We start from the raw sequence: 15535 nt of genomic DNA on the forward strand, positions 1-15535 counted from the left end.
CTCCCTGAGGAAACAAGTCTTGACTTGACCTGGAGAACACACAGTTCTTAATGAAATCATGGGAGAGGGCAGTAGAGTGTTTGGTGTGTTTCTTTTTTCTTCCTCTCTGTTCCTTTCTTCCACAACTCTTCCTTCCCCAGCTCTTCCTCTTAGGATGTCTCCTGGAACCTGGGGTGTAGTGGCGAGGGCTGGATATGTCCTCCTTCACTTTGCTCTTTCTCCCTGCTCCCAGTGGCCTTACATGGGGAGATGGTAGTCAGTAGTTTTCACTCCGCTTGTTGGTACTTTAACAACAACTGGTTGAGGAGAAAAGGAACAACAAGCAGTAGTTCTTTTGGCATCGAAGTGCTAAGATTGGCTGTGTTTCATTTCTCCACTGCCAGGGACCTCCAGGCTTATGCTGGGGTCCCCTTTTGTCTCTAGCATAGCCCCCACCGTAAGGGGACCGAGGCCTTGTTTCTATACCAGCAGCAAGTGAAGAGCCAAGGGATTTCCCAGATGATGGCCAAAATAGAACCGACCAGATTCTTCACACTGGTGTCCCATGACTCAGAGCAAACAGCCACTCCCTCCAGGAGGCTGCCTGTGGTGGGAGGTGGGGCACGAACCAACCCAAGGGCTAGCTAGATTCCATTGAGGGGGGATGGATAGCTGCTGCAATAGCAAATCCAAAGTGAACAAGGTTAAAATGTCCACAACTATTACTAGGCAGGACCCTGGGTATTTCTGCCTGTGAGAGCTGCAGTTGAACCTATATCCTAGTCAGAAGTAAACGCAGAAGTTAATCAGCAGAAGTAGTAACCTGAGAAAAAAATGACTTGAATTGTATGTTCCATTTTAGTTTATTGTTGATAGTAAATGCCATTTTAATCTCGAGTGCCCCAAAATGTTCTTTCTCTTTTAAAGGCAGCTTCAGGAAAGGATGAGCTAGAGCTGAGTTTTTGTTTCATTTTGCTTTTTACTTTTTCTTTGTTCGCTCATTTGTTTTTTGGCTGGTTGCGTTTGGAGAATCCTTGCATCAGGACCTGTCTATGGAGGGGCTCTTGTCAATGCATTTTGCGGTTTTTTAACAGGATATGTTAGCATCCTGGGTTTGGGAAGATACAGATCCTGCTGGTGTTCCCTAGGGCCAGATGTCATCACTGTAGCCAGACTCAGTGCTGAATTGTTTAGCGTGGGGGACATCACATGCTTCCCACACTGCCCACCCCCCAAACCTCCCCCAACCAGTTGGTGGAGGTTCAGGTGCTCCTGAAGGAAGACCTTTTGTTGAAAGAGTTGAGCTCAGTCATACATGGATCTCAAGAAGGGAGATTGGGCTTTTGCCGACTCCTTGTTAGCTCGTAGTAAGCACAGATTTGGTTAAAAACAGATTCGCTTAAGAACAGAAAAGATGGTTCAGTGACTTCCTCTGGCGGGCCTCCCCTTCCCTCTCCCACTTTAGGCAACCCAGTTGCCCTGAGCCAATTCTAGTACTTAAGGTATTACTGTATTAGATGTATATTGAGCTTCGGTGACTCAGCAGTCATGATTTTAGCAAATGGACCTACAGGAAGCAGCAGAATGCAGGAGAGTCTTTCTGAGTAGGCTGAGGCCCAGGGAACCAACCTTGGAACTGCCCCTTTGCAGAGGCCTGCCAACATCGAGGGGATTAATCACCAGGATGTAGGGATGTGTTTTTAATCCTCATGAGCTCCTCATGACATATAACCTTCTTTTTTTTTTTTTTTTGCCATCTTTGAGGGTTTGGCCAAGTTTTTCTTGGTGCCTCTCACCCTAAGGTTGCCCTCCAGAAGAGGCACCTCCCGAGTGGCTGGATTTGCTCTGCTTGCCATCATACTGCTGCATGTAGGATGGGCTGATGAGGACATGTGTAAGGCCTCGGTGCCCATCGCCCTCTTCACAAAAGGAAGGGTTGGAAAGAGGTCATCAGTGAAGTCCCTGGGGGCCTGTCCTATCCCCTACCACAACACAGAGTCCTTGTAGACAGATGATCCGTGCCTCAGCTGGGGGCCAACAGCCTGGGTGGGGAAGATGCTCAGCTTTAGAATGTCACAATGGCATAGCGACTCTACAGGTGCTCTCTTTTTCCCTGTCTGTGTGGCATGGCACCAGTTGCCAGTTGGACTGAGCCTTCCCTGCATTGGCATGCCTCTGAAAGCTTGTGTTTGCCCTGGCTACAGCTCAGTGCCCCATTCTGGCTGGCATTTTCTGCTGCTTGGAAGGAAGAAGAAAGGGAAAACCATGTGCCTAGCCAGGCCAGGCCAGAGACAGATATACCTGTCAGAGGGAAGGGTAAGTGAAGGGGACATCCAGGGGTTCTGGGGGCCAGGTTGGCTCAGAAACATGTAAGTAGAAAGAACAGAGAGTGAGCTTAATCCAGAGGCTCCACAGGGGTCATGGCCTATATTTGGGTGTTAGGGAGCAGTGTGCATGTGAATTGGTCTGTCTGTACCTCACTCTTACCTTGGGACAAACCCATGCAGAAAGGTAGCCTGGCTAGCACCACGGCAGTCTTCCTTGGAGGGTGACACCCACACCAGCAGGCCCGGGCTTCCCAGCTCCTCCTGAGGGCTTTCCTTGGCCAAGTTTCCATATGCCATTCGCCAGAGTGTGGGTGCTTAGTGTGTGTCTGAGAGTGTAGAAGTGGACAGTTTATTCGGAAATAGCCTCAGGAAGGGAAAGGAGTGCTCCCTCAAGCCTCCAGGTAGCCTTGGTCAAAAATCTGGGCCAACGAGAACAGTCTGTTCAGCTACCCAACTTGCGGCATCAGCTCAGAATAGCAGAAAGAAGGTCACGCCTGCTCGCAGTCTCAGTATTTGCTTTCGTACACCAAAGATGATCTGGCCCATCTTCTTCCCAGAGACCCAGTGATGTGTACCTCTGTCAGCTTGTGAGGAAGGCACAAACTCTGTCTCCCCAAGTCAGTATTCTCTCTTTCTCCTTAGACTTCTAAGCATTCACAGAAGCTGCTTGCAAGGTGGTCAGGATAAGTGTGTGTGTGTGTGTGGGGGGTGTCAGTGCACTTTACCGTCCAGTACCTCAAGTCTAGCTATCAGATCATCCCTTTTGCTACAGCCTCGGCCAGGGCTTTACTATTTGTGCTTGTTGATAATTCAGTGTTTTGGGGAGCAGACACAGCTCCCCACAGATAACAAGTTGTCAGCAGGTCTCCGTACACTGGCTTTGGGGCTGGGCGGCACCTTGGGAGTGAGCTCGGTGGCTCAGAGGGTGGCAGCAGGACCTTCCTCCCGCTGCCTCAGCCAAACAGATTTCCCTGGATCTATAGATGTCGGTCCAGAGTCATCTGTCCTCTTTGGAAGACTGAAGGGGAGGTGTGGGAAGAGAAAAGAAGGAATGACACTGCAGGACAAGATGCACATGCAGTGTTGGTTTTGATAAATCCACACCAGTCATAAGGGGACAGTTCCCACAGTCCCTCGAGTGCTCCTTGGCAAGGCCCCGGACTGAGAAGGGGCCTCCCTGTGGCATGCCTGGCTCTGCCCTGCCCTCTGGGAGGTGGGTAGAATTTATGATAGGGACTGAGCCTTCCTCTTTGGTATATAGATTGAGCCAATTCGTGCTCAGGAAAACATAGTAGTTTGTTGTTGCTCTTATCTGTGACATTTTTGTATAGTGGTTTGCTACTCGGCGGCATGAGACAATAGTCATTTCGAGCAAAGCCGTTGTTTTGGAAACTTTCTTTCGGTGTCAATTTTGTATTATATTTTAAAGAAGTCTTCATTTATGTTGATGTCATTGCAGTCAAGAGAATAAGATAGTCCGATATGTGATTATTTCTGCCAGGAAATTGGCAAATGCCTCTGTCCCTCTTAGCACCCCTCCCTGTCTTTCCTCATTCCCAAGGCGGGATTGCTATGCACTGGGCAGACCCATCCCTTTCACCCCTTCCCTCCAGTGGCTCCCTTTAGGACCGGGCTTTGTAATCCCCCTAAACAGCAACAGGGAGAATATTTTTGCTAAGCTGGTTCTTGGGTGCTCTGTGCCCCACCGGGTCTGCTCACCTCTTGGAGCATTTTGTAATGTGTTTCTCCTGTTTTCTAAAACCTTTTGTTTGTACCAGAATGGTTTCTCAGTCATCTCTGGAAATAAATGGTCATTAATTTGTATACTTAGCATTCTGAATTTTAGTCTTAGGTGTTTCTGTTGAAGATCCCTGAATGAAAAGGAACCCTCACCATGGGTCTTACTATTACAATGTTTTCTTCATTTACTGTTATTAAAAGATTTATGAGAACCCAGGAGTCCTGGCCCTTGTTTCCCAGAACTCTCTATTTGAAAAATAGACAAAAGGGGCCATTGGTCTCCCATGCCCCGGAGGGGCCCACCAAAGGGCAGCTGGTGCTCTCAGCACAGCTTCGTCATGTGGCTGGAAGTGTGTCTTGAATTCCCATGTGCTGCCTGCTTCCTCCAGGGATGCCAGGGATCCAGCGGGCCTTTTGCTCTTAGCAGGGATTGTCTGCTGGGGACCTGTGCTGGGCTTGTTGGGCCCACGGTACACGAGGCCAGGCCGGATGACTGAGCTAGAGAAGGCAACTTTGAAACCAAATGTGTTCAGGCCCACTCATCCCAAGCTCCCTAAGGAGTGGCTCTGTGCCAGAAGTGTTCAACACGCCTGTGTCCAGCACAGGTCAGATTGTCCTATGGGGAGCAGTGAACAAGATAACCCTGTACTTTGGGAATAGTCAGGCATGTTTTTCCAAGGCTACCCACTGAGCAGCCCATGGCGACTGTGATTAGCCCAGCCTGTGTTTCTAGCAGACAGAGGCCCTCCTTGGTGTTTTGCTGGTGCTGCCGCTTCTAGAGGGACACAGCTAGCCAAAGTGTCCCCTAGTGCTGGCCCTCACTGGCCAGTAGTTGGGCACCCAGGTTCTCAACGACACAGAGCTCTGCGATTCTGGGCCACAGATCCACCAGCTAGGGCAAGTCATTTGTTCTCCTGCCATCCCAGCTTCTTCATTTGCAAAGCAATAGCTACAGCTGTGTACCAGGTACAGTGCTAAATCCCTCCACATACAGTGCCTCCTGTGATCCCCATAAAAGCTGACTGGTAATGCTGTCACCACCTGACAGGCAGAAACTGAGAAAACTGAGGTTCAGAGCCAATAAATGGAGGAGCTGGGATGCAAAGTCAGTTGGTTAGACTACAAAGCCCTTGTACTTCACACTCACCTCTAGACTCCATGGCCTGTCTGGGCTTCTGAGGTTACTGGGCAGACCTTGCCCAGGAGAGAAACAGGAAGAGAGCTAGGCAGTGATGTGGAAGGCATGAGAGAGGAAGGTGAGACCCATGGACTACATGACACAGACAAGTCATGGTCATGTTTTGTTTTGTTTTGTTTTGTTTTTTCTGCCGCCTACAGGCCTGACACTACTGAGCCTCAGAGCAGAACTGAAAGGCATAGGACAGGGACACAGGGCCACGCTAGAACTGGCCCAGGAGGAAGGACGGAAAGAGGCTGCTGGAAAGAGAGGAAGAAAATTGGGCCCATAACTTTTCAGACGGAGCTAAACATCAATGACCTAGGCCATGGCCTCCTCTCCCCTGAGCTAGTGCTTCTCCCTTTGTCTCTGCTCCAGTGGGTCCCCATACTGCAGGCCATGATCTTTCAGATGCAATTCTGACTGCATCATTTCCCTGGTCCCTACAAACATCTGGGCTTTATCTCCTCATCCCCCAGGCCCCCAAGAACCACACAGCAGGAGAGACCCTTTACTCCAGGTGTATCTTACTCCAGTTTTTCATGTCATGTCATTTCCCTCTTCTTTGCCCTTCTCTTTGTGCTCCCCACTCTCCTTTCCAGTCCCAAGGCCTCAGCTCAAGTGTCAGTTCCTGTGCAGTTTTCCCTGAACCCCAGTTGACATTAGGTCCCTCTCCACTTGACTCCCACAGCTACTGGTGCTCACTCTTGGGCAGCCATTTGCCCCCTATTGTGTAATTCCTTAAGGCTTTTTCTCCCTCTGTAGACAATGAGCTCCTCGAGGGCAGGGTGGGGTCTGATCTATCCTCCAGGCACAAGACCTGCTCCATAGAAGGTGCTCAGTGAACATTTATCTTATCTCGGAGTGCTACGAAATGGTGGGTTGCACCATTGTTACCTGAGAGAAAATCCTTGGCCACATAGCTACTGAGTTATCCCATGTGGGCAGTTTGCCTTTATTTGCCCAGGCATCTCAAGCTTTAGCCACTGGGCCTCCTTGCCGAGGGGCCTATCCTGCTTCTCTACAGGGTTCTCCGCAGCTGGGATCCGGCCTACAGGCCTGACACTATGGATGAGGAGGTGGTGCTGGGAGGGAAGAGAACTGAGACGGTATCCTTTCCCCCCTGACTCTTCTCCAGACCTCTGGGCAGGGGGTAAGCAAAGGCATATAACTGCTTTTCCATATCTTTGGCTAATCTCTACCAGGTTCATCTCCACCAGTGTCACCCCTCCATTCCCCAGAGCACACAGAGTTGGTGTTTGCATGGCAAAAACCCCACCGGCCCATGAATGTGTCACCTACCCCTTGGAGAGGGACAGGGAGCAGCTTGGGATGGTTATGACCTGATCCTCCAGTGAGTTTTTCCCTTGTCCTGGTTTGTCAAGTCCAGCGGAGGAACAGAGATACACAGATGGCAGTCTGACAAATGCAGTGGCTTTTTCAAAGGATATGTGGTTTGCTAACATTGGCAAAAGGCAAGGCTGGCCTAGTCCAAAGTCAAGAACTCTCTTACTGCCTGTACCCACCCTTCTCCCAGTCAGCGTTTGCCCAGCATCTAGGTTACATATCTGGGATGTCTGAGCTGTTTGGCAAAGGGCTTTAAGTATCTCCCAGGGAGGCAGCAGAGGAGGCAGCTCCTGTTGCTAACGGACGACCCAAAGGGCTTTGCCCTCCACAGGAATTCCTAACTTCTGTGCAGCTCTTTCTGCATCTCAGCCAGCCAGTAGCCTCAGCATCTCACAACAACAAAGCAGGTCTTAGCAAGGAGGGTGGCTGCTTCCTTGACATATGTCTGATAGGTGACAAGGCCCGTGGCATAGCCGCATAGGTGTTCTTTCCAGTGATCCACTCCCAGCTGCATCTCTGCTCCAACCACCAGTTTTTGTCTCTTCTGCCTCTCCCGGCTCCATCCAAGGGACCTGCAGAAGTGATGCCTGCTTTTGCTGTCCCTTCAACTGTGCCTTCCCCTTTTCCGATTCCCGGGGGTCCCAATCCCTTTGCTATTATCTTTTTAGAAAAAACCCTGGGCTCTCAAGTATTCTGAGAATGGAGGGTTCCTGAGAATGGAGGGGCCTTCTTGTGGGCTCCAGGATATACCCTCAGATTTCTGGAATGTTGGAGCTGACAAGATACCACTAATACAGAGGCTCATAAATTTCCCTGCATATTAGAATCACCTGGGGAGCTTTAAAAATAGTTTCAATGTCCAGGCCTCACCCCAGCTCGTAATTCAAAGACAACTTTTGTTTTGTTTTTAGTTTAAGTTTCTAGGTTGTGAGTCATCTTTCTGACTGACCACCTACACTAGTACCTTTTTGAAATGAAAATTTTAAGATATAATGAAAGGTATAAAGAGCAACACCTAAATCCAGCTTAAGAGAAAGGATATTACCAATATAGCTGAAGCACCCTTACGCCACAGGTTTGGAAATTGTTCCTCATAGCTTCAAGGGGCCACCTGGGAGGAAGAATGGGTGAGGACAATGTGGCTGTGGTTCTGGCCTTTCCCCTTTCTTTACCCAGAACAAAATCAATTTTATTCTGTTTTGTACATTGAGAGTCTGAATAATTTCATTGGAAAAAATGCTTTAAAAGCCACTTATATACACCCTTACCAGTTCTGTCTCTCCACCTTCTCCTAGATAGTGGTCATCAAGTAGATGAAAAGCATGGTGGCAGGACTCAGCAGATGGGGCCCGTAGTCCCAGTTTTCCATTCTCCTCTTAAATGCTGGGTGCCCTTGGCCAAGTCATACCTCTCTGAACTCCAAAGCAGCTGTGAGACATCCAGTGAGATAAACGGGTGTGAGTGGGCTTTCTAACCTATAAAGTCCCATCCGGTGCAAGGGACTCCTATTTCCAGACAGTGTGGTTATTGTGCTTGTTCTCAGAGCCCAGAGGTTAGTTGGAGTTTTGACACACTCACCCACTGTGCCTTAATGTGCCCTGTGTGGTTGGGGTGTGGGGACTAGGCGACACTTCACTTTTAAAGAATTATTCTGTATTTCATAAAACTTATTTTTCTTTTTTTTTTACATTTTAACGTTTCTAAATGTGGGATGCATTGAACAAGCAGTGGTATGACATAGTTTAATCAGCAACTTTTCTTTTTTCCACAGTACATAAAGTAGTAGACATTTTATAATCTGAAACCTCTTAGAGTTGCTGAAATGTCATAATTGTTAACTTTGTTTCCTCTTCCTTTTCCCCATGAGAGTCACCTACCTGGTAGAGAAACCCCCTTTGAAAAAACTTATAAACAAACTTACGGCAGATAGCCTCATTTTAACACTTCACCCTCTTTCTTTCCTGACAGCATCTACCCAGGCCAGGCAAGCTTTCTGCTTCCTGAGCAGAGGGGCACGCACTTTGTTGAGTTCTCTCAGGGGCAGATGGTTAGTGGGACATGAGAGGGAGGAGGCAGAGTGCACCTGCATAAGGAAGCCCCCCATGCCAACTACAATGGAGGGAAGGAGAGTAAGAGTGTTGGGGAGGGAGCCAGGCAAGCCATCTCTAACAGCTCTGGTTTCTTTATATCGCAATCACAGCCTGGCCAGACAGCTCAGCCTGCTTCCCTAGGGAACTCCCAGGGCTAGTCATTGCCAGAGGGGACATGGGAAGGGAGTGGGGGAAAGGAGCCCAGCCTGACCTGAACTCCCTGGGTTGACATGAGTGGCTGTCTGGCCCACACAAAGGAAGACAATAATTTCCCACCTGTTCCGACAAGGTGGAATAAGGGTCAGGTAGTAGGCCTTTTAAGGAAAGCAGCATCTTGGCCTAAGGGTAGCCTAAGCCATGGACATTGACTGCTTTTGGAAATTACCAGCAACTTTCCCTCAGTCCTGGCTGCCACTCTAATTAAGCTTGGCCCTCGTAGCCTTTACTCCAAGCTCGTCCAGAAGGTGAAGGAGTGTCTGCAGTGAGATCCAGAGAGATACTTGGGCACAGGAAGCAGTTTTTGGACATTCTCCCCCACGCCGCCCCCAAGAGCTTAGTAAGACATGATCAGCCCGGATTACAGCTGCCCTCGTGTAACTGGGTTAAAAGTATTGGCCTACTTAGGCTCCTCCTGCAGTGGCCTCCTTCAGAGCTGATGAGGCCGATTAGGGGGCTATTTCTGAGCCCAAGGCATGTACCCAGAAGCTTAGTGGCAGTCTTCCTGTGACAAGATAGACAGTAACTCAGTCTGGACAGCTAAGGGCGGAGTCTGCTGCCCTGAGAGCAGTGCTGTCAGACCTCATGTGTCTTTATGAAAGAGTCAAATAACATATTTCTCTGGATTTGGAACTTTAAAAATTAAACCAACCAATGAGTTTTCAGGGAAAGACCTTGTCCTATGTCTTTCCCATCTCTAGCCCTACAGAGAGATGGCAGATGGTCAAAATGAAGTCTTCAATGACAATCACTAGCCTCCACTGAGTAGATTCTGTGCATTTGAGGGAGACTGTTATATAACCTCTCCGAGCCTCAGTTTGCTCATCTATAAAATGGCAATAATAGGAGCACCTACTTCACAGAGCTAATGTGAGGATTGAAAAGGCACTCAGCACAGTGCTTGACACATTTTAAGCACTGTTGACATAAAAGTTAGATGCCGCTACTACTACCATTACTACCACCACTGCCACCACCATTGTCACCATCATCTTCATCCTATCAAGACAGTAGCGTAAATGATAAAAAACTCAGTCTCTGGAACCTGACAAACTTGGTTTGAATCCTGGCTCTACCACTTTGTACCTAGGTGGCCTTCGATAACTGACAACTTCTTTGAACTTGATTCTTATTCTATAAAATGGGAAATTAATAAAGCTGTTGAAAAGTGTACAATATGGTCCTTAGCTCACACATGCATTCAATAAATGTTGTCTATTATAATTATTAAACAAGGGTGATCAAGATCAGTGGTTTCCAAGGCTGGGGGGTAGGGAGGGATGAAAAGTTGAAGCGCAGGTGAATTTTAGGGCAGTGAAACTACTCTGTATTATGTTATAATGATGAATACATTTTATTATACATTTGTCAAAATCCTTAGACTGTACAACATCAAGAGTGAACTGTAATGTAAACCATGGACTTTGAGTGATAATGATGTATCAATGTAGGCCAACCAATTGCAACAAATGTACCACTCTGGTGTGCGATGTTGATAGTAGGGAAGGCTGTGTGGGGAGAGGCGGGGTAGGAGGTAGGACAGGGAGTATATGTAAACTCTCTGTACTTTCTGCTCAACTTTGCTGTTAACTTTAAAGTGCTCTAAAATTACGGTCCATTTAAAAGGAAAAGAAAGAAAAGCAAAAGGTGATCAAACTAGGTTGTTATCAATTTAAGATGTTAATTACAATCCCCATGGTAACCACTAAGAAAATAAATAAAAGATACAGAAAGGGAAATGAAGAGGGAATCAAAATGGTGCATTAGAAAAAAAATCCATCAAACACAAAAGAAGGCAGTTTTGGGGCAACCGAGGAACAAAAAGGATATGACATATAGAAAACAAATAGCACAATGGCAGAAAAAATCGTTCATTATCAGTAATCACTTTAAATGCAAAAGAGTTAAACACCAAATAAATGACAGATATTGTCAAAATAGGTTTTAAAAAGACATGATTCAACTATATGCTTATAAGAGATTCAATGTTAATACAAAGACATAAATAGGTTGAAAGTGAAAGGATGGGGAGAGATGTTCAATACAAATAGTAACCAAAAGAGAGCTGGATGGCTAAATAATACCAGGTAAAATATATTTTAATTGAAAAAAAATTATTACAGGATACAAAGAAAGGCATGTTTATTGATAAAAGGATCAGTTTATCAAGAAGATATAACAATTATAAACATATACATACCAAACAACACAGCTCTAAAAGATATGAAAAAACATTGACAGACTTGAAAGGAGAAATAGACAGTTCTACCATAATAGGTCAAGACTTCTATATCCTACTTGAAATAATGGGTACACCATTTAGATAATAGATCAATAAGGAATAGAAGACTTGAATAACATTATAAACTAGACCTAAAAGATATATACAAGAATACCCAACAAGAGCAGAGCGCACATTCTTCTCAAGTGTACATGGAACATCCTCCAGGATAGACCATACGTTAGGCCATAAAAAAATTCTCTAAGTTTTAAAAGATTTCAATCATATAAAGAATCTTCTCTGACCAAATAAAATGAAGCTAGAAATCAGAAGTAGAAGGAAAACTGAAAAAAAAACTTTTTTATTAATGTGTGGAAACTCAACAACATACTCTTAAACAACCGATGAGTTAAAGAAGAAAGCACTGGAGAATTTAGAAAATGCTTTGAGATTAATTAAAATGAAAATACAATATACCAAAACTTATGACACATGAAGTGTTCAGAGTTAAATTTATAGCCATAAACACCTACATTGAAAAGGAAGCTTTGAACTCAACACCCTACCTTTACACCTCGAACTAGAAATAGAAGAGCAAACTAAACCTAAAGCCAATAGAAGGAAGGAAACAAAAATTAGAGCAGAGATAAATGAAATAGAAAATAGAGGACAAAATTGAACCAATGAAATGAATAGTTGGCTCTTTAAAAAAGATCAACAAAATTGAAAGATCTTTAGACATATTAAGAAAAAAAGAAGACAAATAATTAGTTGGAAATGAAAGCACAGATTTAACTTCCAACCTTACACAAATTAAAAAGATTGTAAGAGAATGGTATAAGCAGTTGTATACTAACAAATTAGTCTTGATGAGATGGACAAGTTCCTAGAAACAACAATTACCAAAACTGACTCTAGAAAATAAAAAATCTGAACAGGCCTATAACAAGTAAAGTGATTGAATCAGTAATCAAAAACCTCTCAACTAGGAAAAAAAAAAACCCAGGCTTCATTGGTGAATTCTACCAAACATGTAATGATTTAACACTAGTCCTATTCAAACTCTTCCAAAAAATAGAAGAGGAAGGAACATTTCCCAACACATTCTACAAAGTCAGCATTACTCTGATACCAAAGCCAGATGAAGATACCACATGAAAAAAACACTGACCAGTATCCTTTATGAATATAAACAGAAAAATCCTCAATGAAATACCAGGAAACTGAATTCAAAAGCACATTACAAGTATTGTATACCATGACCAAGTGGGATTTATCCCAGAAATGTAAGGGTGGTTCAATATAAGAGAATCAAGCAATGCAATATACACCATAGGGAGAAAATGATCCTTTCCACAGACACGGAAGAAAAAAAAAAAAAAAAAAACATTTGACAAAAGTCAACACCCTTTCATAATAAAAACACACTTAGCAGGCAAAGACTAGAAAGCGATTCCTTAAAATAATAAAGGACATATATGTAAAACCCACAGCTGAAATCATACTCAATGGTGAAAGAATGGAGATCAGAAACAAGACAAGGATGTCTGCTGTCACCTTTGTTATTCAACATTGGAAGTCCTAGCCAGAGCAATTAGGCAAGAGAAAGAAATAAAAGGCATCCAAATTGGAAGAGGTAAAACTACATCTGCAGATGTGATTCTCCGTATATATAATCTCAAAGAATGCACACACACACAAAATTACTAGAGCTAATAGAAAGGGGAGAGAGAGAGAGAGAGAGAGAGAGAGAGAGAGAAAGAAAGATGATAGATAGATAGATGATAGATAGATGATAGATGGACGGATGGATGGATGTGGGGTATAAGATCAACACATAAAACTCAGTTGTATTTCTGTATGTCAGTAATGAACAATCTGTAAAGGAAGTTGAGAAAAACAATTCCGTTTAGAAGAGCATCCTAAACAAACAAACAAACAAACAAACAAACAAATAAATAAATAAATAAATAAATAAATAAATAAGAGACCTAGGAATAAATTTAGCCTAGGAGGTAAAAGGCTTAAGACTTAAGTGGAAAGGCATCTTGTGGTCATGGATTGGAAGACTTAATATTTTAAAAATGGCAATATAGTCATGTGCCACATAACGATGTTTTGGTCAATGACAGACCGCATGTACGATGGTGGTATACCATATAACCTCAATGTATAGTAGGCTATTCCATCTAGATTTCTGTAAGTGCACTCTATGATGTTTACACAATGAAAAAATGGCCTAATGACGCCTTTTTCAGAATGTATCCCTGCTGTTAAGCAGTGCATGACTGTAGTCCCTAAAGTGATCTACAGATTCAATGCAGTCCCTATCAAAATTCTAATGTTTTTCTTTTTTTTGCAGAAATGGAACATTCAATCTTCAAATTTAAAAGGAATCTCAAGTGTACTTCAGTAACCCAAACAATAGTGAAAAAGCAAAGCAAAGCAGGAGGTCTCACACTTCTCAATTTCAAAACTTAACTACAGAGCTAGAGTAATCAAAACAGTGTGGTACTGGCATAAGAATAGACATATAGACCAATGAAATAGAATTGAGAGTTCAGAAATAAACCCAAACTTTTATGGTCAATTGATTTTTCAACAAGAATACCAAGACCATTTAGTTGGGGGAAAGAACAGTCTTTTCAACAAATGATATTGGGACAACTGAATAATCACATTTAAAAAAAAATGAAGTTGGATTCATACCACGTACAAAAAATAACTCAAAATAAATCAACAATCTAAATAGAAGGGCTAGAACTATTAGAAGAAATAGTTTCATGATCTAGGACTTGCCAATGGATTCTTAGATTTGACACCAAAAACATGAGCCACAAAAGAAAAATAGATAAATTGGACTTCATAAAAGATAAAAACTTTTGTTCATCAAAGGACATTATCAAGGATGTGAAAAAGACAAATTACAGAATGGGAGAAAATATTTTCAAATCGTTTACCTGTAAGGCTTTAATGCCCTAAATATATATTTTAAAAAAGCTCTTACAACTCAACAACCCAATGCAAAACAACCCAAATAAAACTGGACAAAGGACTTGAAAACACATTTCTCTAAATGACCAATAAACACATAAGGTATTCAACATCACTGGTCATTAAGGAAATGCAATTCAAAGTCCCAGTGAAATTCTATTTCACACCCGCTAGGATGGCTATAATAAAAAATACAGATAATAACAAGTATTGGTGAGGATGTAGAGAAACTGGAAATTTCATACATTACTGGTGGGAATGTAAAATGGTACAGCCACTGTAGAAGTAGTTTGATGGTTCCTTAAAAAGTTAAACATAGAGTTAACCATGTAACCCAGCGATTCCATGCCTAAGTATATACCCAAGAGAAATGAAAACATATATCCACACAGAAACTTAGACACAAATATTTATAGCAGTATTGTTCCTAACAGCCAACTGGTTGAAACAGCCAAATGTCCTTCGATGGATGAATGATTAAACAGATTGTTGTATACACATACAATGAAATCTTATTCAGCCATAAAAGGAACAAAACACTAAAACGTGCTACAACTTGGATGAACCTTGAAAACATTACACTAAGTAAAAAAAAAAAAAAAAAAAAGCCAGCAACAAAATATAACACATCATATGACCCCATTTGTACGATATATCCAAATTAAGCAAATTCAGAGAAACAGAAAGATTAGAGGTTACTCAGGGGATGGGCAAGGGCAGAATGGGGAGTGACCTCTTAATGAGGATGGGGTATTATTTTGGAGTCGTGAAAAAGTTTGAAAACTAGAGAGAGCCAGTGGTTGTACAACACTGTGAACACACCAAATACCACTGAATCGTACATTTAAAGTGGCTAATTGTATGTTATGTATGAATTTCACCAGAATAAAAGAAATCGAAAAAAAAGTGGGTAAAAAGAAAGGAGTTTCTTTTTAACATTCAAGTGCCTTGTGTACCCTGCTTGCAGTACTCACTGTGTAAGCCTTTCCCTAGTGCAAAGGGCGCTGCCTGCCCTTTCCCAGCCTAGGGCTATTAGCAATTTCTATTTGAGCTTCTTCAAGGCCACCGATTCTTCTGGAGTGGTACGAATCCAAATGAGAGAGTTAAGGGGCTAGTTAGGCCCATCTACCCCACAGGAACACTCCCATCCTGATTGAATGACCAGATTAGCAGCGTGTCCCCCTTTTAAATTCTATCATTCATTAATGTGCTAGGCAAGATAAACAAGAACCAAGTCACCAAGGGGCATGGCTTCACATACAGAGGTCACTATGGCCACCCACCACTGTCCCTGAGCACAATTCTGGGAAAGGGCCCATTGCTAAGGCCTATGCCAGTGGGGTGGCAATGTCTCCATGCAGAGTTCCTGGAATTTTATTTGAATATCTGAAGTCGAGAAACTTTAGGGACATGTTTGCATTGCTTACACTAGTACTGTCCTCTA

At 43.7% G+C, this 15535-nt stretch overlaps 1 protein-coding gene across 5 annotated transcripts in view; it reads left to right on the plus strand.

Annotated features, from left to right (window-relative positions):
- Positions 1–14997, plus strand: part of TMEM164 (transmembrane protein 164) — a 182634-nt gene extending 167637 nt beyond the window's left edge. For 4 of the 5 annotated variants that reach the window (XM_025050554.1, XM_025050553.1, XM_015593493.2 and 1 more), the window contains one exon: positions 13455–14997. In XM_025050554.1, coding sequence (XP_024906322.1) covers positions 13455–13487 — 33 coding nt within the window. In that variant the 3' untranslated portion in view covers positions 13488–14997. The remainder of the gene's footprint in view (positions 1–13454) is intronic. The other variant, XM_025050555.1, reaches the window with a different exon arrangement.
- Positions 14998–15535: the final 538 nt, after the last annotated feature.

Source organism: Pteropus alecto, unplaced genomic scaffold (assembly GCF_000325575.1).
Source record: "Pteropus alecto unplaced genomic scaffold, ASM32557v1 scaffold107, whole genome shotgun sequence".
NCBI lineage: Eukaryota > Metazoa > Chordata > Mammalia > Chiroptera > Pteropodidae > Pteropus > Pteropus alecto.